This window comes from Phragmites australis, chromosome 9, assembly GCF_958298935.1.
Source record: "Phragmites australis chromosome 9, lpPhrAust1.1, whole genome shotgun sequence".
In the NCBI taxonomy this organism is placed as follows: Eukaryota; Viridiplantae; Streptophyta; class Magnoliopsida; order Poales; family Poaceae; genus Phragmites; species Phragmites australis.
In genome coordinates, this window is record NC_084929.1 from 6,311,195 (window position 1) to 6,334,492 (window position 23,298).

The 23,298-nt window shown below is 41.9% G+C and overlaps 1 protein-coding gene across 1 annotated transcript; it reads left to right on the forward strand.

Annotated features, from left to right (window-relative positions):
* Positions 1-18,393: 18,393 nt before the first annotated feature.
* Positions 18,394-21,656, forward strand: LOC133928550 (uncharacterized). Its single transcript, XM_062374946.1, has 3 exons — positions 18,394-18,988; positions 20,532-20,790; positions 20,957-21,656. Exons 1-3 carry the CDS (start codon positions 18,674-18,676, stop codon positions 21,319-21,321), a joined length of 939 nt encoding a protein of 312 aa, XP_062230930.1. The 5' UTR covers positions 18,394-18,673; the 3' UTR covers positions 21,322-21,656.
* The last annotated feature ends 1,642 nt before the right edge of the window (positions 21,657-23,298 follow it).

Here is a 23,298-nt window from a genome sequence, read left to right on the forward strand (position 1 = left end):
TTCTGTAAAGGGCTTCTTGTATTTCCTATCGATGTTTTTCCACTACGTAGAATCAGAGGGGTGTCTCAGCATTTCATCATCCTTGCACTCCTCAGCGTGCCATCGCCTCAATTCAGCATGCCTCTTGTTTGTGACTAAACACTTCAAATAGGGGGCTATAGGAAAATACCGCACCACCTTGACGGGAGGCATTTTCTTCTTTCCTTCATCATCACCGTCATGCTTGTACTATGCTGCACTATAGACGAGACACGCTTCTATGTTTGCATGCTCTTTGTGATACAACATGCAATTGTTTTGATATGCATGTATTTTATGTACTTCTAACCCCAATGGGCACAACCTGCTTGGTCTAATACGTGTTTTCTAGCAGCACATTTTTCTTTGGAATTAATTTCTTCAAGAACATGAACAACTTTGTGAAACTTGTATCAGACAACCCATTGTTTGCATTTAATTGTAGCAGTGAAAGCATGATATGCAACTTTGTGTGCTCCTTCTCGCAGCCTAGGAACAACAGTGTTTCAGAGTCCTCTACTATTCGCTGAAACTTTTGAAACTCTCTTTCATTGGTGAAGTTCCCCTCCCCATTGCGCAACATCTGCTCTACATCATCATCGTTATCATTAGTCAACATATGCTCTAGATCATCATCGACCAATGTGTTTTTGACAAGCGGAATATCAATGTATTCATCAGTCGGCATATCGGTACACAAGTCTTCGTCTTCTCTGCCAATGTGTTGCTCTTCTTGTACAATCTCAACTTCACTGTACTCGATCCAACTGGTATAGCTGGACATAAAGCCCCTTAGCATCAAGTGGGAATATATCTGTTGGGTGGTGAAAATTGTTTCTTATTCTTGCATTCGACGCATAGACAATATATGTATTGAGATTGTGTATTTGACTTGTGCGTCGCGACTTCTACCAAGAAATACTTCACACCGTTCTTGTACTTTGCGCTCACACGGCTCGCATCATATATCCATCTTTTATCCATCTATAATTATATCATTATTGTAAATCCATATTCAAAATATCTAGAAGATTTTGCAATCACCAACAAATAAATTGCATCACCATCTCCTACCGGCAATTAGCATGGGTTGGAGGAGCCGCCTTTTGTATGCTTTTCATGTCTTTCCCTAGAAATTTTCATTATTATTCAATCCTTATGCATGACTAATTAATTAAAAATAAAAAATAAATATGCTCATACATAAAATTTCTATATTGGAGCTTGCTAATTAAATAAAATATATAAAATATAATTGGATCTTGCTATGTACCTAAATATCATGGCTAATTTTTCTAATTCATTAAAAATCAAAATAAATACACTCATACCTAAAGTTTCCATATTGAAGTATGCTAATTAATTAAAATATAAAAATATATAATTAGAGCGTGCTACATACCTAAATATCATGGATATTTTTTCTAATCCATTAAAACTAAAAAATAAATATGCTCATACCTAAAGTTTCTATATTGAAGCTTGCTAATTAATTCAAATATAAAAAAATAATTGGAGCTTGCTATATACTTTAATTTTATAGCTAATTTTTCTAATTAATTAAAAATCAAAAATAAATATGCTCATACCTATGGCTAATGTAAATCAATAACAAAGACACTTTCCATTATAAGTTATTAATTGAAGCTTCCATATCATAAATGATGTATAATTGCATGTACATTGTCTTAAAATATTATGACTATAGGTTCATCTCCATCATTTCAAAATCAGCAATTTAGCAAATAAAATTCAACCAGAAATAGATTGGATATGAAGTTAGATACCTTGGAACACCTAGGCATTAGGATTCTTCAAACTTTTGAAGCCTCCAAGAACTAGGTGATCAAAAATGACCGCCATCGAGCAAGAATAGTGCTCCTCTCTGTTGTGCTCAGGCTTGAGAAAAAAGAAGACCACTTTTATATAGCCAAGACATCACTACCAGCTTATATAACTAAACAGTGATATCCCATTATCACTGCCGACCGATAGAGTTAGCCGGCAGTAATTATGGAGCCATGTATCACCGTCGGCTCAAGTTATTGGCTAGCAGTGATTTCCTTTATCACTGTCGGCTTATAAGTTACGATGACATATCTTTTCGTGTGATTTATAAATCGATCATGATGTCCTATCACTATTGGCTTATTAGAAAACAATAGTGATGATCTGTATATAAGATAGTAGTGATTATAAAAGAGTCCATTTTGAGCAGCGTAACATCCTCGTTAAACCATTATCCTTTTCTCATGGAAAACATGGAGGATGACTACTCGAAGTCGATGGATATAGTACAACGTACATAAATCAATGATTAGTGCCCTTCACGTTTTAATAATAATGATTGCATAACCTTTTCTTCGTTCCAAGGTGCACGTTTAGGTAGAACTAACAATATAAAAAGCAGGTGGATCCAGAACAAATTGTTAGGAGGCTGGGATAAATAATCGGCTAATTCAAAGCAATGTCACACACAAACATAGCGGAAAAAAACATTAGAAGAGAATGGAGCATATCTAGATTTGGTTATCATGTTGAAAATTTTAGCGGCTGCAGTGAGAAATAGGCATATCTATTTGGTTAGAACTTAGAACTTTGACAAATCAGTAAATCATAGCTTCACTCCAACAACTAATCAACTATGAACTATCACATGATTCATAATTTCATTGTTCATATCCAGATTCTAGCACATTGCTCAAATAGATCAACAAGTCTTGATTCATATCTAGATTCTAGCACACTGCTCAATGTAATCAAGTATTTATAGCACAAGCATTTTATACCTTCAGAGTTCAACACTCAGCAGTTCTGCTTGCTTCAGGCCTTCAGCAGTTTTGTGTGGGTGCGTTTGTGCCTGATTGCCCCTGTTCCAAGCCCTCCACTTGTTTAACAGCGAAATGCAGATTGTTCATCAGGAAGAAGCACTGTAACCCTCCAAAATAATAGGCCTCACTGCACTTTGTTGGTTGCAGCTCAGAGGTCTGCTCAGGGGTGCGCCGTGCGTCTCTACGCGATTCCGGCCTGCCTGCCTCTGCCTGTGCCGCTGAGCACCTCATCTCCAAGTCAAAAAGAGTCTTGCATTGTTTAAAAAAGGGTCTTCCACACAACACAGCAGCACAAAGCACGCAACACGCAACACTGCAACAGTAGTGGAGTGGACATGAACTATCTGAATTGTTTATCCTTGCGATTGCACTCCTGGCCTTGGATCGGACCCATATCACTATTTTTTTTTTCCTGCATCATGTACTTGTTAATGCAGCAGTGCATAGCATGCATCGTTTTACTAATTAAGCCGCCAGTTCATATTGTCGCATGCATCTCCAGCGATCGATCAATTATGAAAGAAAATTAGAGACTAAAAAAATATTTGATGCACTAGCATTGAAAAGATTCCAACAGAACAGCAGTATTCAAAGCGACCAAGTTGAGATGAATGAGATTCCAATAATAATAAGGATGTCCATGCGCATATCTCAAAGAGAAGCTTTTCTGTATGCACGGTTCAAGCTCACATGGGATCATGTGCTGCTGTTGTTCTTCAACCCTGATCAGTTTTTTTAGAGGAATTCAATTCTTCAAACTTGAGCTCTTGTTGGCTGCTGGTGGGTGCTTTAAGCTTATGTAATGAACTTGCTAACTTGTCGGCAACTGATTCAGTACTTCCCAGTACAACAAAGCTCACTAATGCTTTTAACCTGCATGGATATATTTTTTAATCTTTGTACCAGTCATGTCCATGGACTGTAAATAATAAAATGTTGTTGGAGTAACTGTGACAGTGTCCAGGTGGCCAGCACTCTGGCTGGCTTACCTCATGGTGCAAACTCTTGTTTGTTTCTGCCTTACCATCTCCAACCATATTTATTTCATTTCGTTCCTTTTCTTATTTTTATTCCCTTTTTTTTCTCTTATCTCCAACAGTTTTCTTTCGAGCGAAATTACGAAGAGAAATGAGAGAGAATCCTGTTCTGAAGGGAATGATCCTGGGAATTCTGTCGTGACAGGAACCGTGAAGGGAAACCGTTATAACGTTGAAGAGAATGAAAATCTATTCACGACAGAAATATCACCTCTGAAGGAGATTAATATCACCCCTGAAGGGAATCCCTTAGGTTCTTCAGCTCTCTGCTTTGTTCTGAAGTTAGTTAGGACTAGGAGTACTTCTTTTGACATCTGCAGAACGTGTGTTGCGTGAACAATCTTCACACACCAACCCCTCTTGCCTCTTTGTATTACATCTCTGAAAAAAGAATACTTCTTTGTTTGCAATACACATGGCTGAAAAATATTTGCCACCATTTCTCAATTAAAGCTCTTCCTAATAATGTCCACTAGTCCAGAATAACACGGCCACGCACCAAACCAAACTACATAACATAACGTCCAAATCTCACATTATGACGTCAAAGTTCCCACTGCTCATATATTTTTTTCCACACGTGATTATTATTTATAGACATATTTAAACCAGATATGTGTATATGCATAGAAATGAAGGAAATGCCAGCTTGCAGTGATGTTGCATGTGAGCTACCAGACGTGAGGAGTCAGCAAGTCAAAAGCGCCCCGCCAAATTCGCTTCCAATCACTTCCCGTCGACTTGCTGGAGCGAGCAATTCTTCTCCGAAAGCAGCCAGGAACGGCGCCCACTCCAAGGAACGCAGACCAAATCCGAGTTGCGGGCGTGTCCTGTAGATACTTAAAAATTTATCTATTATAATATTATTACAGTATTCACTAACACTATTACAGTATCTCATATTTTCTTTATCTCTAACAGCTATCTATTTTTTTACCTTACACTACTTTCTATCTCTTCTCAGATCCACAATCATCCACTAGCTACAGTAATATAGGCTCCCTTTTCATTCGCATATTTGTCGGCATCGGAATCATTCGGTATTCCTGTAGCACTAGATAAAGCTTCTATTGGAGAGCGATGCGACCAGCTGCAATCCGGAAAAAGGCAAAAAAAGGTAACGGCACAGTGATCCGGGACGTTTTTTCCGATCCCGCTGCAAGTCTCTGTCCTTCACACGCGTGCATGAACATGACGCATCCTAGCTCTAGCTAGCAAGCTGCCCTTCAAAGTTTGGTAGGGTCCAGACTCAACCAGAGGCACAACCGACAAGTTTGCAACAGGTGCTTCCGTGCTCTCTGATCTGCTGAGAGTAGCTAGCTAGATTGGAAATGGACATATCTCTCGACCCCTCGAACCAGGATATGTTTAGTGGAGTAGTAGTTGATGGTTAGTACAAACTAACTCTTGCTTCTTCTTTTTTTGCGAAAAAGGGGATTGTATTAAAAGAAGCACAGAACAACCCCTATTACATTCAGGTCCTGACAAAACATGAAATGCAAAGAAGTAAAAATAGGGCCATTTCACCATCTTCAACCACCGGCACCGATAGCAACCAACGTCGCACCACACAAGCACGACACAGACCACCCATGTCGGAGGCGAGCCCCTACAACCAACCATGATGATGGCCTCCAAACCATGGAAAAGCCGCAAGAGCCAGCATCCCAGGCCACTACCATAGCGCAATTGAGCCACTGAACGAATATCAGCGGACACATCACCAAGACAGCTGAGGAAACTTCACTGGCGCCACCACCCACGACCACGTGAGGGATGAAGATCCCGAACAACATTCTGTTATCACCAGGGCAACCAATCCAGCGATGCAACAACTCAAGAACATTTCAAAATAAACAAAGGGGAACAAAGATATCCTCCCAACTCGCTCCACACAAACTAAAACAAAGTCCGACAGCACCAGCAGCAATACCAGGGCTCCGGCAAAGACACAAACAACAGCATACATGACAAGCAACTTACCATGGCCATCCTTAGAGTTGAAACAGAGCTCACCAAAGAGAAGCAAAAGCCGGCAAGGAGTCAATTCCGAAGACGGCATCCAGAACCCTAGAAATGTACCGACCATACCACAGTTGTCCCTGAGAACATCGGAGGAGGAGACAGCATCACCAGAGAAAGTGTGGCAAAGCAAAAACTCACATGGTGTCGCCGTCGATAGCACCACAGAGAAAACTACGAAACCTCACCAATCTACACCTAAACCTACTGCTACCTACCCTACAAACTACGCCCTACCTCAATCCACCGAAACTCCCACTCCTCCGACGCGAGAGGGGCAGCCAGAGGCTGGAGTCTGGCGGGATCGACGCCGGATATTCCAAATCGCCTTGGAGTCGCTGGGCTACTGTAGCTGGGGATAAGGACTCCTTTGACTCACCCTGTTGTGAATGCAGTTCCAAATCAAACTAACTCTTGCTTTCTCCTTTCAAAAAATGGAAAAGAAACCTAGCTTTGGCACCTAGCTTTGGCTTTCGTTCACGTCTCTTTTTTTCTCCATCATGTGATTTTTTGGCACCCCGGCTAGTCCTAGTTGGGCTGCCATTTTCTTGTGTGCGTCCTTTTTCTTTTGTCTCTTCACGGCACATTTGAGACTCAAACGAACTCGTTGCGATATTGTGCACTGCTTGGTCCTGACTTCATGATCTAGGAGATTTTGCTGACCAAATTTTACGTGAATCATTTGCAATGTGGGAATTCTCTATCAATATATTTACCGGCAGATCTTGTGTCGGTTCGTCCAAAAAAAATGCAATGTGGGAACAATTGTGCTACTGACCGCAGGGAGTGAGAAAGCAATATGTATTAGTTGGTCTCTTCTGTGTTGCTAACTGTACACGGCAAGAGTTTGCTATGATAGCATCATTGGCTTTCGAAGATAGAGATCGTTTTGTATTCGAATGGGCTGGACTATGAAATCGAACTTCTGTGCTTGCTTAGCTCCAGAATTGCAGCTACTGTGAGAATGGCAATCATAAAAGAGAGAATGAATTGTCGCTACTTTTAGCTACTTTGGTGGCTTGGCCACATACCTGAAATTCGCGATTTTTGTATTTCTCGATGATAGCAAAGTATAGTGGTCTATTTTCTGTTTAAAGCATGTTGATACTAATACGAATATACTGGTCGAAAGAGAATCCCCTTTGCCAAGACCTTAAGCAGTTTAGCTTTAACCAAGTCAATGGTATCATATTCAACCTCTCACTATCCATTAAAAAACTGATTTACTATCGGTTTTTTAACCGACAGTGATAATCATGAAGTGTCATTGCTGGCTCGGGAATTGGTACTGATACTCACTATCATTACCAGTTCGTAGCTTCAACCGGTAATGATAGTTTGTATCACTGCCGGTTCTTAGCTCTAATCTATCGATTGATATCCCTTATCACTACTGGTTCTATAAATCGAAATTGAAACCGGTATGCCATAATTAATTAAGCTTTATATTACTAAACCAGCATCACTGTTCTTTATCACACTAATTACTAAACCCTAGCTAGCAGTCACTATACAACTAAAAGCAACGCCTGGCTCCATGCACAAAAGTAACCCTAAAACTTCAATTCAGATCGTCGTCACAAAAGAACCACCCACCGCGCGCCTACGTCTACCACCAGTTGGAATCATCAATGACGAAGAAGTAGTAGTCGGGACCGTCATCGTCGTCGCTTGACTCCTCGCTACAGATTTTGATGGCACGGCTTTTTAAGTGCTAGTTGAGATTATGAACCGGCAGTGATACTTCCTTATCACTGTCGGTTCTTCTTATGAACCGATACTAATACATCACTGTAGGTTCGGTAAACAAACTAGTAGTGATAATCAACTTATCAATGATGGCTCGTAGATGGAACTGGTAGTAATGTATCAGTGTTGGTTCTTAATAAGAACCAGCAGTGATAATCATTATCACTATCGGTTCTTGATGGTCTGACTTTTTATGTGTTGATTGAGTTTATGAAACAGCGGTGATGGTTTATCACACTACTATAGAAAATGTCATCACCGTCGGTTCAAAATTGACATCATTGTAGGTTTTTGAACCGGTAATGAATTAGCAGTAGTGATAATCCAAGATTATCACTGCCGATTGATGTCTTGAACCGGCAGTGATAACCCAATTATCACTGTCGATTCATGTATTGAACCGGCAATGATAATCCTTTTGTATTTGCAAAAATACTCCAACAGGAACTCTTTAGCATAGGGATCTGTCTCAAATTCGAGAAACTCAAACTTGAGACAGAAGACCCCATGCTGAAATATTCCTGGCAGAGTATTTTATACCTAAATCTAAATATACATTTGCAGTGACAATAGTAAACCTAAATGAACAGCAAAAATACAATCTATTTTCAACACATTTGTGTTTTTGCCATTCATTTAAATCTACCCATTGTCACAATCATCTTCACACAAGATTCGCGCACGCAGTGGAGACGTCTATCTAAATCTACATACGCAACGAAGATGGGAGAGGAGATGGGGGAGCAAAGATGAGGTGACCGTGGGAGAGGAGATGGGGATATGGGGAAGCTGCGCGGCCGTGCGGGTTCCTCGGGAGATAGCGAGGTGGCTCGAAGTTTGGCGCGAAGGACGAGTTGATCGAAGCTTGGCATGGAGGACAAGTCGAAGCTCAGTGCGGAGATGAGTTGAAGCTCAGCGCAGGTTGCTTGGGAAACGACGAGGTGGCTTGAAGCTTGGCGTGGAGGATGAGTTGATGTCATGCACAAGGGATAGAGGCGGCCTTAGTGGGGATGATGGTCTCCACTGAGCCCACCTCTGTCCCTTAGGAATGGCTTCATAAGAGCAAAATGATATGGCTATGGCGAGGTGGCTACGGCTAGGCGGACGGCGAGGACATGTTGAAGCCGGGCACAAGGAACAGAGGCAGCCACAGTGGAGACGGTAACCATCGCCACTATGTGAAAAAAATCATTAGTGACGGGTGATAACCGGCATTAGTGACGGGTTCTGTACCCGTCACTCTTATCGCGTCACTGATGATAGATCATTACTGACGGTGATGACCCGTACTAATGAGTTCATTAGTGAGTCACTAATGTTTAGTCATTACTGACGGTTCGTAATTGTGACCCGCCATTATTGACTGAACATTAGTGACGGTTGTAATCTTGACCCGTTATTAATGATCGATGAATATTTTTCGTATTTTTTGGACACAAAAAAGTCAAAAAATATTTTTTTACCGAACCATCCCAACGCAAGTCCATCCCATATGCCTCACAAGCCACACTTTTTACACATTATTTTCAAATTTGTGTTCCATGAGAATATAACTCGCGGCCTCCTTCTTACATATGTAGCCACCTTACCACCTTTGCTATCATGTAGTTATGATAGAAACCGGATATTTTATCCTTTTAATCTTATTTTCCAAAAGTCATTAGTAACAGTCATAACCATGACCTGTCACTAATAACTAATTTTGCCAAATTTCATCAAGGTTTATAATTTGATAGGTGACCAGGAGTGCATTTGGTAAAACAGGCATAACTTCTGCATACGAACTCTGATTTCGATGTTTTTTTACTCTACGGATATCTACACAAAAAGTTACATTTGTTTCTCCCCAATTTTGTTGGGTTTAGAGAATTTTTTAGACCAAAAATGGCTTAGAAGATTGAGTTCTCGCCCTGGAAGTTTCTGCACCATTTTCGGAATGCGCATTTGTATCCATAGCCGCCACACCTTACATCAAACTTGAGCAGAAATGTACAAAAATTCCTATTCTAGTGCTGCTGAGGTGAGAAAAAATAAGAGAAAAATAAAATAAAAATAAAATATATTTGCGAATATCATCATTAGTGACTGGAAGTTGATCATTAGTGATGGATTATAAGTTAACTCTTCACTAATAACTAGCATAGGATGGCCCGTCACTAATAAGTGAATTATTAGTGATGGATCAAGTTGTGACCCGTCACTAATAATTGGTCTAGGACGACCTGTCACGGATGACCTTATCATTAGTGACGAGTTACAACTTGATCCGTCACTAATTATTGGCCTAGGATGACCTGTCACTGATGACCTAATCGTTAGTGACGGGTCACAACTTGACCCGTCACTGGTCATGTTACGACCTGTCACTAATAGCCACTCATTAGTGACGGGTCTATATTGGTCCCGATCAGAAGGGACATTAGTGACGCGTTCTTATTGGACCCGTCACTAATAGGATATTAGTGACATAAGTTGAGTAGCCGTCACTAATGTAGTGTCTCATTTGCTGATTTTTTACGTAGTGCGCTCCATTGCGACTGCATCTGTACCTCGGGAGCGGCTTCAGTAGAGTGAAATGAGATAGGGGAGTCTGTGAGAGACGAGTTTTAAGAATTATCATTGTCGGTTTGGATTACAAACCAACAGTGATAACTGTTGGTTCATCTTCGTCAATTATTAAAGGCACAACTTTTTATACACGTCTTTTTAAAATCGGTAGTGATAAATATTATTATCACTGCCAGTTTGGAATACGAACCGACAAAAATAAAAATTATCACTACTAGTTATTAAAAGCATGTCTTTTTATACAAGTCTTTTTTAAAAACTGATCGTGATAAATATTATCACTGTCGGTTGGAATATGAACCGGTTAAAATAAAAATTATCACTACCGGTTATTAAAAGCACATCTTTTTATACTCGTCTTTTAAAGAACCGACAGTGATAATAGTATTATCACTGTCAGTTCTGATTATGAATTGACAGTGATATATTCTTGTGGTTCGTAACACAAACTGACAGTGATAACTACTACCACTATCGATTCTCGCTGGCTCGGCTTTTAATGCGTGTCTAGAGTTTAAAAACCGACAGTGATACTTTATCACTGCCAGTTATTACTAAATCGGTAGTGAAAGGGTAGCAGGGGTAACTCTTTCTGTGGTAGTGTCATTTTCTGTTGTAGTAATTATTGGTCTATAGAGAATCAACAATTTACTTATGAGTCACGAAATGTGATATATGGTTCTTTGATACGATTTCTGCTCCATGTCTGCGTTATTCAGAAGTAGTTAAATAATTTAGAACTACTGATATTTGTCACTAAACGTAATGTAATAACATAATTTTTAACTATCGGTAATATTGGGTAGTAGTGCTCTCGCATCTTTGCTTGCTTGGTACGATCAAGCACTCAGGTGGCCTGGCTAGCCACATAACACAGGCCATAGTGGAGAATATGAATGACAATATATATGACAAGTAGATCATTAGCTTTTCGGCTGATATATACACCGGAGGCCACTATCTTGGCAAAAGCCGCCCATATGATATGTATCACCTTTTCATCGTGATGAGACAAAACTGAATCCTATGGAAGAAGAAAAGAAAGAGAGAGAGGTGGATGATCGAGTCCCCTCCCCACCTAGCTCATCTGCATCTGCCATTAACAGTAATTAATTAGTGCTCGTGAAGATGAAATTAAGACAGATGGGAAGACAAAAATCTTGCGAGAAGTACTATGACAGATGTTAAGCAATGTCCCACCTTAAAGAAGAACGTTAGCATCTATCTCTTGCCGCTAATCCACTAATTAAGCAGAGGCAAATGGAAGGCACGCGCTACTAAACACAAAAACCATGCGCTTGCACAAGTGGGCTAGTGTGGTGAGAATGGGCTACGTAATCAAAACAAAAAAGAAAGCTTTTGTTCGTTTTCAAATAACTTAGTACGTATATAAGGAAATAGTGCAATATTCTTGCCTCTTGAAGTGTTTTTATGACAAATCTAGCAATAGCATTTCCTCTTATATCACTAAATATTGTTAGCTAAAGTTTAAGTAATATAGTCTATACGGTCAGTTATTTGAAACTGAGCACTCCATTTATCTGTTTCTTGGCAAGCGTTGTATCACAGCTCATCGTGGAAATGAATAGTATAGTTGTAGCAATATTCATTCTATGAAACAGGTCATAATTAAGTGGCTATATCATGTCATTTGATAGGGGATCTCTATGATCGTTTCTGAGTAACCGCTTTAGATTTAGACGCATATTTTTGTGCAAATGATAGGTACGGATAAATATTGCAAATAAGATGTAGTACAACGTAATGGCATGTGAGTACATCAGCATTGAGTTACCGATATTTCTGAAAGGAAATCCCTAATTCTGAAACATTCATGCATGTGTTCGTGGCTGTCAATTCGTATATATGCCTTCACCGCAAGATAAGATTCTTGTATGTTGGTGCATACAAGGGCAAAAATATCTGACGATGTAGTCAGCACATGGGCATCATATCACTTGGTGCCGAATGCTCTCGGATGCGACTCTTGCCTAACCAACCAGCTCAGCCGTCGGCCTTGAGCACTGCGCCAGTGTGTGCACGTAGAAGCTGCCTACCTGGTTGATTTTTTTTTTTCAAGTGGATGCTGAAGTGTTTTCCAAAGCAACTGATTATTCAAGCGCCACTTGCGGATTGATCTGCGCTGCAATCTTAGTTATGAAAATCTTCTAGTCTTACGCTTCCGAGTCGGCTACGAAGATAAATTTCAAACGGAATTCAGTGTCACATGGCACCACATACATAGATAATTACTAGTTCATCTCCAGTGCCTGAACATCAGGGATGCAAGTTTCACTTTATTTAGTCATTAGGTCGACTCAGAATTATTTTTTTAAGGAACTGGAGGGAGCTAGTCCCTACAGATCATATATATAGATAATGATAAAAAAAATATAAAGAAAGGGGAGAATAAAAGGTGTGACCAAAACTAACAAGTGTGTACCTAGGGTATATTTGGCAGAGCTCTCAGAGCAGTTTCTCGCCTGGAATCAGGGAGCTCTACTAAATAGCAGCTTTCAGCTTTTAGCTCCCTAAGTGGAATCCGTGGAAGTGATTCTCTGAAATGAACTAGAAGCTAGGGAGCTGAAAAAAGTAGTTTCTTCTAATTCACTTCCCGCATAAAATCACTTCATCTATATATTTTATTTTAGAGAATCACTTTCAGCCGCAGAATCATATCCTCCAGAGAATCACTCTTCACAGATAATTTAGATTAGAAAAAACTCTACCAAACAGATTTCTATTTGTATTACTCCATCTGTACCTACTTCGAAAGCATTACTTGTCTCTCTCTATTCATAATAGATAGTCGAAATCATAACTATTCTTAGCAATCTGGTCTGCCATGGAAAATTTAAACTTGTAAATACGCGTCGGTGTTGGTTTGTCATCTGTAGTATGTTATTTTGTTCGAATTAATTATAAACTATAGCTTGGTTCAAACAATTTTCAAACCAAACAATTAGTTTAAAAAGCAATACATTTAAATTTTGACACGCGTCCAACGAGTAGGGCTTTCGTCACTTTAGCGGCTAGGCTGGGCTCAAATCCGGAAACGGGACAGTGGAGAGTGGGAGACAGGCACATAAGCAGGAGACGAGAGTAACAGCTCTCACTGGGCCAAAATCTCCAGCAGTGAGGCAGGTTGGAAGAAGTTTTTTTCATTTTTCTAAAAAAATAATTATAAAAATATATCTCGGATCAAAAGATTTGTAATATTAGGAGCTCTGCTCTTAAAAAGGCTGCAGGCTTTCTAGAGAGTGGTAAGCCTGCCACCGTGACAGGTGCAATACTATTATATCAAAGGGCGGTAAGGGTAGAACCATCTGGGTGTGGGCCTAACCGCTTATGAGAAAGTGTTAAGGGTTACGGTGGCGTTGCACCTATCACAGTGGTAGGTTTGCCGCTCTTTCAAATGGCTGCGGTTCTTTAAGAAGGTGGTAGGCGTTTAGTTCTGTAAATTTTTTTATCTAGAGTATATTTTTTAATTAGTTTTTTAAAAAATATAGAAATAAAAGAGCTCCGGAAAGAAGTGTTAGATAAAATAGGCCGAGAAGGCCGACGTGCTGCTGATGGGAGCACGCTTACGTCGGTGTCCTCGGCCCGGTGTGTGCTGGTTGTTGGATCATGTTGTATCTACACGTACGGCCCGGTCCGGCACGTGCTGCTCTATTCCCACGAGGAATCAGCCCAGAAACTACTTTTTTTCAGATCAATCATCAGCCCAGAAACTTGCGGGATCCGCCCAAAAAAGGAAAAAGAGAATTGCGATAAAATCGGGGAGAAACGGTAGAGCCCGAGTTCACCACGAGAGATCATGGGCCCCACGTCTCTAATCGTTGTCAGCCATTGATCCTAGATCCAACGGACATCTGTGCCTCCTACAGCTAAGGAACCGCATCTCCTCGTCCATCGACAGTTAGCCTGGCTTTCCTTCCCACACAAGGCAAAACAGATTCTCGATGTAGATCAATTGGTTAGTGTTTTTTATGGAATCTGCTCATTGAGTTCGAGTCCTAAATTAGATACGGGTGCTCATATTTTTTTAAATTAAATCTTGAGAGGAATAGTATATGCATGCGTATATACGTGCAGTAGTCAAAACACGTGCTCGTGTTACGTGAGATTATATCTCTAATCTTATTTGAACGTGTGCTAAAATATCCCCACGTGAGTATGAACTCGGATCCTCTAACTTTGAACATACGCGTGCAGTCGTGCATTCGCTATATCGGATCCTCTAACTTTGAACATACGTGTGCAGTTGTGCATTCGCTATATCCAACGCTGGTCCTGTGTCCTTCCTTCTTTGCCATCCTTCCTAGCGGCCCAGGTCGGCCCAGCAACACGGCATACGGCGTACGAGGTAGTGGGAATTTATATATATATATATTCAATCTTTGCAAAACTAGGTGCCCATTTGAAAAAATTACAGATATAACCTTCTGTCGCCTGTTGGAAGAACGACAGTAAGGTGTCGCATGCCAGTGTGGTGGCCTTCTAATGTGACGCAAAAGATGTCACTCATCCAACAGGCGACACCTTCTATTGCCCAATAAGAGGGTGATGTCTTCATGTCTCCTGTTGGATAGGTGACACCTTCCTAGGGTTGTTGGCTGCCGAGTTTAGTGTTTCGTCATCCGTTTTTGGTTTGCGTCAGAGTTAGCGTCGTCCGTCGCCATTCTTTCTTTTCAAAGTATTTCAAAGTCTGTCTCTATTCGTTGTTTTTAGATCATTTTATATGGAATTGTCGGATAAGGATAGTTGAACACGGTAATTTTATTCGGAACAACAATAGACACGATAGAATGTACAGTACATGATCATTCTAATCTATCCATGTACCGTCTCTAAACCTAACATGGCTTAGAGAATGTAAACAACATGATTACAACAGCAACTCTACTAAGTGTAACGTGGGTACTTTTCCTTTCTTGCAGCTTTCAGTCCTGCCTCACGCGCTCGATGTGCCCACTCGCGCTTTTTCTCCCTCTCCGCCTCACGTGCCTCCTCCTTCTTGCAGTTCTATTCCTCCCTCAAACTCTAATGCTCCTCCTGAATTTGTTTGCGTTCAGTCTCCCTCCTCTCATCAGCTTTCATTTCATGGAATCATCTACAAGTAGCTCAATGTTGCTCGTGTAGGAGGAACACATCTGCTGATGACTGCTTAGTATCCAATCATTGTATGAAGTCACATAGTAGTGACGGAGACTATAACAGAGACTAAAATGATCGGTGGTAAATCACATATATATTTGAAGTAGTTTGGCCAGAAGTGTTTACCTGGCAGTAGTCACCATGGATGCTGCTCTAGGGTGGATCATACTCGTAGTTCAGACACATGAAAAACCTCCTTCCATAGGTGTCAGAGAATTGGTTGGACTTCATCACCCTACAAAGGTCTCCACACCAACATATGGGCATTTTGACTCTAGCAGGCGTAGTATTTGGTATATATTTCTTGGGGAGAGGATATGACATCATTGTAGTAGGAGCAGTGGAGGTTGAGGCTATTGGCTTGGTTCTAGCTGTGGTAAGCAGCTCTTCACTTTATGCTGAAATTTCATGTTGGTTTATGGACTAAATCCACATAAATTGAACCGGGGAAAGCTAGACCTAGATCTAAGTTCTAAATTATGTCTAAACCTAGATTTAGTGGCCACTTTAAATGGTTTGTAAAAAAACAAAGGAAAAAATTGCCTTCAATTTCGGCAGGGTTTCACTGCTTCTCCCTCCCCTCCCCTCTCCTCTGCGCTCTGTGCCCTCTCTCTCTCTCAATTGCAGTGTGAATCAAATGAGTCGTGTGAGGGCAACCCAAGTGGCACAACCTTTATATAGGAAAAGATGTTACCCTTCCAACAGGTAACACCTTTTTTATAGTCTCGGGCGTGCGGTGATGCTCCTTTCGTTCGTTGAAAGGGTGACACCTTTGTTGTCGCCTATTGAACGGACAACACGTTGCCGTGGTAGCTAGCTCAGCGTGCTTATTTAATTTAATGCCATTTGATCGTGGGCCTCACAAGTGTCACTCATTGGATGAATGAGTGACACCTTGTTATCGCCCTTCTAACAGGCGATAGATGGTTATATCTGCTATTTTTTTCAAATGGCCACCTGATTTTCCAAATAAAAAATATTAAAAATATTTGGTAGCGGGCGGAGTAGAGGGAGAACAAAGGTCGTAGCCGTGGCGTAGTGGGAATACTATTGTGTCGCTTCCCTTCAATAGATGCAACAAGGCATGGAAGAAACAATCAACTAAAATGAAGTTTCTGCTATTAGTCAATTCTGCTATAGTGAAGACAAGCTTGCAATAGATATTTCTGAAATCCACAAGGACACTGATTTCAATTGAAGAATTGAGATTCGGAGTAAAGGAATTTGGGCTTGAAATAATGCAATCATCCCAGCTAATCGCACCGCCAACTCGTTATTAGCCACTGCTGTTCACTTACGAAGAACAAGAAGTCAAGAACTAGAAGAAGAACAAATGTTGCTGCTCGATCTGGATCCTAAAAGGCAAAAAACCATGATTTCTCCCAAACACAAATCATCCCAATCCAAACGGAAATACATCTGGATCACCTAATCAACGATCCACCCAATAGAATACACAGATGGGCAGAAAGGAACTAGCTTTTTTTTTTCTTTTGCCGACCTCGACTGTGAGCATGCGGAGGAGCGGGTCTGGTCAACGTTGTCGATGTCGAAGATTATTTTTGGCATCCTTCTGCCACAGCCCATACGAGAAGAGCTCGTCGTTTATCCGTGCAGTGGCAGCGAGCCGACTTGCTCGCCACTCACCGATCTGTAGCCCCAGCGAGAAGAGCTCGCTGCTCGCCGCTCGCCGCCGTGACTAGTACTGCCATAGCCCCAGCGAGAAGATGTGCCACGTCATCTTTAGAGCCCCGGGAGCCTACTGCTTGAGGCCGTAGAGGAACGGTTGAGGCGCCACACATGCGTACTGCGCTTGGGGTTGGAAGAAACTTCACTCAGCATATTGGGTACTTTAACTTTTTCGATTTCGCTCAAACATGACTCGTTCTATTAGAATATATTATTAATTTATTTGTCGCTAATGTAGTTAAGTTTTAAATATATGTAATAGTCTAATGATCGTAAGCTACACGATATATACAGTTCTATTTTATTCAATATCCTGAGAAATATTTGATCGACATTATCTGCATTTGACTTATTACATATTTGATTCGTATCAACCTATATTCGTGATCGAGACTATCTATATTTATATCTGTATTCGATACTATTTGTATCTGACTACAGAGAAAATAATATAAGAAATAAAATTGCACCATGACCGACGCTCATGGACGCAATTCCTCTGCAATAGACTACATGATCCAGTTGGCCTCACGTGCCGGTGACAAAGTCACAGTGCAGTCGACAACAGAGGGTCCTAATGGGACGCTCATATAGCTGTCATGTACCGTACTACACGAGATTTAATTGGTCTACATGTCAATAATAAAGTCATAGTATACTCGACTACAGAATCAAATTAGCCTCACATACCAGTGATAAAATCATGGTATAGTCCACTGCAGAGGATCCTAATAGTACGCTTATGTAGCTGCCATGCACGGCACTACACGGGATAGAACCCGTGGTGCGGTGCGGCGAGACGAGATTCACGAGTGTACGACGCCTGGTCGCATAGGGACGCTCACATAGGTGTCATGCACCGTACTACACGAGGTTTAGTTGGCTCACATGTCAGTAATAAAATCATGGTGTAGTCGACTGCAGAATCAAATTAGCCTCACGTACTAGTGATAAAATCATGATGTAGTCCACTACAAAGGATCCTAATAGGACGCTAATGTAGCTGCCGTGCACGGCACTACCCGGGACCGAACCCGCGGTGCGGTGCGGCAAGACCAGATTCACGAGTGTACGACGCCTGGTCATATAGTGACGCTCATATAGCTATCGTGTACCGTACTACACGAGGTAGAGTTGACCTACGTGTCAGTTTTAAGTTACAGTGTAATTGATTTTAGAATCAAATTAGCCTCCCGTATCAATGATAAGATCATGATGTAGTATATTACAGAGGATCTTAATAATAGCCTCACTATACGGGACCGAACTCGCGGTGCGGTGCGGTGCGGTGCGGCGAGACGAGATTGACGAGTGTACTACGCCTGGTCGCATACCTCTCCCTTCTTCGCTGAACTCAACTCAACCCAACCCTCTTCTTCTCCACTTCGTTCAGCCATACACGCAAGACGAGAACCCACCCAGGAACCGAAACGAACACCGCAAATCCAATCCGCTCGCCCCGACCGATCCCGCAAAGCCCTAGCCTCCTCGCCTCCGCTCCCTCGCCGCCTCGCCAATCCGACCCGCGCGCGCCGCCGCCTCGTCGCAAATCGGGGGAACTCGCGAGCGAGCGGACAAGATCGGATTTTTTTTAGCGGAGTGATGGCGGGGGGAGGGAGCAGGCGCGCCGGCGCGGCGGAGGAGCCGAAGATCGGCAGCGGCAACGTCTTCGCGGCGCTCGAGACGCTCAAGAAGAAGAAGAAGCCGGCCTCGGCCGCGGGCAAGGCGGCGAGGGAGCAGGAGGCGCCGAAACCGGAGGTGTTCTGGGCGCCCGCGCCGCTCACCGCCAAGTCCTGGGCCGACGTCGACGACGACGACGACTACTTCGCCACCACCGCGCCTCCGCCGAGGCCCGTCTGGGGGGACCACCGCGACGCCGGCGCCGCCAAGGACCGCGCCGCACCTGCCCTGGAAGAGGTCCGTCTCGCTTCTCACGCTGCTTGCTTGCACCCCTTTGTAATTTTGTATTTCCTGTTTGTGTTTGCGATGTATGAATAGCTGAATCGCAATTCGTCATGGCAAGGCTTCCTTTTTCTTAAGTTGTATGCATGCTTTTCGACGATTCGTCATGACATGGTAGAGTTTAGAGTGGTCTCGAAGACATTAGTGAGGAATTCCCCTGCAGGCACCGAATTTAGTGTGGTCCTTGTGTGGTGTCATGCATTACGTAAATGGTTTGTTTAGTGCATCGTAGGTATCTGAAACTGAATTGAATGTTCCATGATAAACTTATTAGTTTCTTTTATCTGTTACCGAAATGTTCTGCTAGTGTAGTTCTGTCGTGCCATGTAAACGCTTGAACTGGTAATTTTTCCGGTAGGCGAAAAAGGAACGTGGTCTTAGCTGCCCAGCTGGTGTTTATTGTGTGACGATTTGTTATAGTTTACAACTTATTAATTAGAGGTGAGGATAGCATGTACACTGACTTGTTCTGGACAAGTTCTTGCTGTTGTAATCCGTAGCACTGTGACCAGTGTTCGCGTAGACGGTCATCTAGCACGTCTAGACGACAACTAGACGCTAGTCACGGGGTGACCGTCTGTCTATGTCTAGCATCTAGGTGAACATTGATGATGACATAAGTTGATAAGTACATGCATAAAAGTAGGAAAAGTAATACAGATAACTATGTCCAGAAAATCTTGGCTAGGTTTAGAGAATCGGATAGGGAACCAGCAATGGCTAGTGGTCCCCATGGAAGAAAAGCAACACTAGTGTCCTTGGGCAGTCAAATTGAAGTTACAAATTGATTAGGATGCCAGCATTAGTGGCATCTGCCTATTTTTGATATGTGCCTGAAATGTACTTATAAGGATATGTACTTTTGGGCGTAGCATCTGGCCGTATTGATTCTTTCATTCTAGCTTTTGTCTTTTCCAGATTTGACGTACCTTTTGTAGTTTTAGTTGCTCCAGAAATCTAGCTAGAATCCTACCTGCCATTAACCAAAATAAAACAGGGTTGGGTAAAGAACTTTGCACAAATATTCTTATAAGATAATGTCTCTCGCCTACAATTTGTGTCCATTGTTGGCACATATTCTGGATGGTTTCCTGCATCTGCATCTGAGTTTGAATTTTGTTGAATTTTACATGATTGGATTAAGATTTCTTGAGTAAGGTGTTATGTCTATGTTACTACATTATAGGCTTAGAGCATCATAAGAAGACACTGTGTTAGGCCATACCTTTTTGAGAACCTGAAGTTGGCAGCATACTATTGTGGATTTATTAACCATACCTATTGCCTCATTAACTCTTACTTCGACCGAGCTAGTTCTAGTTACCTTGCCCTATGTCTTTCGTGTTAGCTTTATATTTAAAAGATACCAGGAAAAATTGAGTCAAAAAAATTACTCTATAAGAATTGTTAGTTCATTCCAAGTATAATATGCATTATGCAATATTCAACCTGCATATTCTGTATTCTTAACACTCTAGATGCCTCCCACACAATGCAGGAGATTGAGAGTGAAGATGATGGCCTTGATGATGAGGTTGATGATGATGCTGAGGATGAACATGAGCATGAAGCAGAAGATGCTGTCCTTGCTGAACCAACAGTGAAAAATGCTGCAGCTCCGCCTACACCGCCCAAAGATACTGAAAGACAACTTTCCAAGAAGGAGTTAAAGAAAAAGGAACTAGCAGAGCTTGATGCTGTTTTGGCTGAGTTGGGACTTGGCACGTCCAGCAATTCCACTCAAGATGAATCAAATGGTAAGTTGTAATACGTTCATTCTTTCTCCACTAAATTACCCTTCAGGCAGAATTCCCCATAAATTGATCAAATTCAATCTGGGTGCGTTGATGGTTACCATGTTTGTTGAAGTTTTACCACTTCCTTTTGGGTGTGAAGTTGGTGATGCCAAATCTTCTATTGCAGGTAAGAAAGGTGCAGATCAAGCTGCCCATGGAGAGAAAAAGGAAGATGCACCTGCCCCTCCAGAGAGTAAGACCTCAAAGAAGAAAAAATCTAAGAAAGATAAGTCCTCAAAGGAGGCGAAAGAAACACAGGATCAGGCTGATGGGTCAGAAGAGGCTGCCAGTGTAGAACCTGATGAAGATACACCTTCAGTGGATGTCAAAGAGCGCATAAAGAAGGTAGCTTCAATGAAGAAAAAGAAGTTGAGTAAAGAGATGGACACTGCCGCAAAGATCGCCGCATCTGAGGCCGCAGCAAGGAGTGCGAGGCTTGCCGCAGCAAAGAAGAAAGAGAAGAGCCACTACAACCAGCAGCCTGTGCGGTGAACTGCCCAGATTTTGGAAGTTTAAAGACTTTTTGAACTCCGATATCCCCTTGTTCGTTTTAGACTGGTGCAATAAACTTTTTGAGATGCTGTATTTATGAACATTGGTGGAGGCACCGTCTTATGCTCATTTTGGGAATTCTAGTAGATAGGGGGCCTTCGTGTCGCTGGATTCTGGAAATGATGTAATGAGCTCCGAATTCTTCGTCATAGGAACCCTTTCTGACTGTTTGGAAAATGTGGGGTAATCGATACCTATCTTGCTTAGAGTTTTGCAAATTGTACCCAATTATTGTGCCATGGCAATGACTTAACACGCACATAGTTTACATATCCTATTAGGAGATTAGCATTGGGATTACCCTTCGCTGTGAATTTTGGGCTGCTGGTACAGTAGAATTTTACTGGAATCAGGTGGCCTGTCTTACGGTGCTGTTGACCAGTCAGTAAGACCGTTATGATCAGGGCATTCTGACTGACCGAGTGACTGCTCAACAGACATCCACGATGATTCCGTCCGGTGAATGAAGATGGTAGTTTTGCAGCTGGATGCCTAGCATTTCAGTTCAGGTCCGGTTGTAGACTTCTTGTAACTAGAATTTTTTAATTATATTTTTAAAATCCGGATTTTGCAAATATATGTGCCCGTTTTGAATAATTGCAATCTATCTCCTGTTGTCTGTCCTAAGGGCGGCAGGTAGCTTTATTTAATTTTTTAGTATGAAATTAGGAATGTTTAAAAAATAAAAAATTCTGATTTTTTTTAGAATAGTTGTGAATCCATTCTAATCGAATATTGAGTAATCAAATTTAAGTTGTATGAAGAGCATAGTAGAAGCCAACATTTTTATTCGTAAAGGTAAATGTTTACGTTCGCGGTACATGGTTTCAAATATTATAATGCCAGGATAGAATATAGATTCTACTGCGTGGAGCAGGGATATTTTCCCCTTCTATCATGTGCCGCTTCGCGGATATTTTCCCCTTCTATCATGTGCTGCTTCGCGCTACTCTTCTTCCTGGCGACGCAAGAGAGCCTAACACCTCTGAAGTTGTTCCTCCTAGTTGTTGTGGCTGCTGGGGAACATCATCCACCTGAACAACCACAACAAGAGGCTTCCAAGTGCTTAGAAGTGTTGTCGTCGCCCACTGCAGGGTGGATATAATTTGCTTGTCTGTTAGAAATGAAAACATTAAGCACGTAAAGGTGGAACATTTAGCACGTGAAGTAACATCTATTAAGTACCGTATCACGAACTAGAGTAGCCACCTCTTCGTAGGTCAGTACATCTCGGACCTAGGGAACGTCCTATACATGGGGGCACTGTCCCTCCACACAACAGTACCGAACCATGTCAGGATGTTGTTGCGCGACCTACGTCTCTTGCACCCACCGCATGCCCCATGAAAGGTAGGCCAAGTAGGAGCGAGATGTCCTGAAGTGTAGGCGCTATCTCCCCGAATAGGAGATGGAACGTGTGCATCTCAGGCCTCCACCTATCTACAAGCGCTGCAAGTAGGGCCCGGTCCAAAATGAACTACCGCGCGGACTGCATTCCCCGAGCCCCACATCCACCTCAACAAGTCTGCAAAGCGGGAGAAGCCCAGCCCCGCACAACCTATAATCAAAATCTAATATAAGCATGAGAATTCACTAACAATAGAAGCATGAGAATGAAATGTATTGCAAACTTAGAGATCCAATGCTCATCCAACTTCATGAGCTCGTCCGGAACCCGTGATCAGAGTACCAAGAACTCAGCCGCCTTAACAACAGTCATGTAGGAGCGGTGCTTGACATTCACACATGGGTCAAGCAGCTCCGAGTGATCGATAGCCATACTTGCAAATTCAAATGAGAATTATGGTTTGCAAAACAATAATTAAACATAACAAGATTACATAACACAATCTTACAGTGCACAACTTAACATAACAAAGTTTCTACCAACATAGTTAGTTACAACACAAGTTGTTA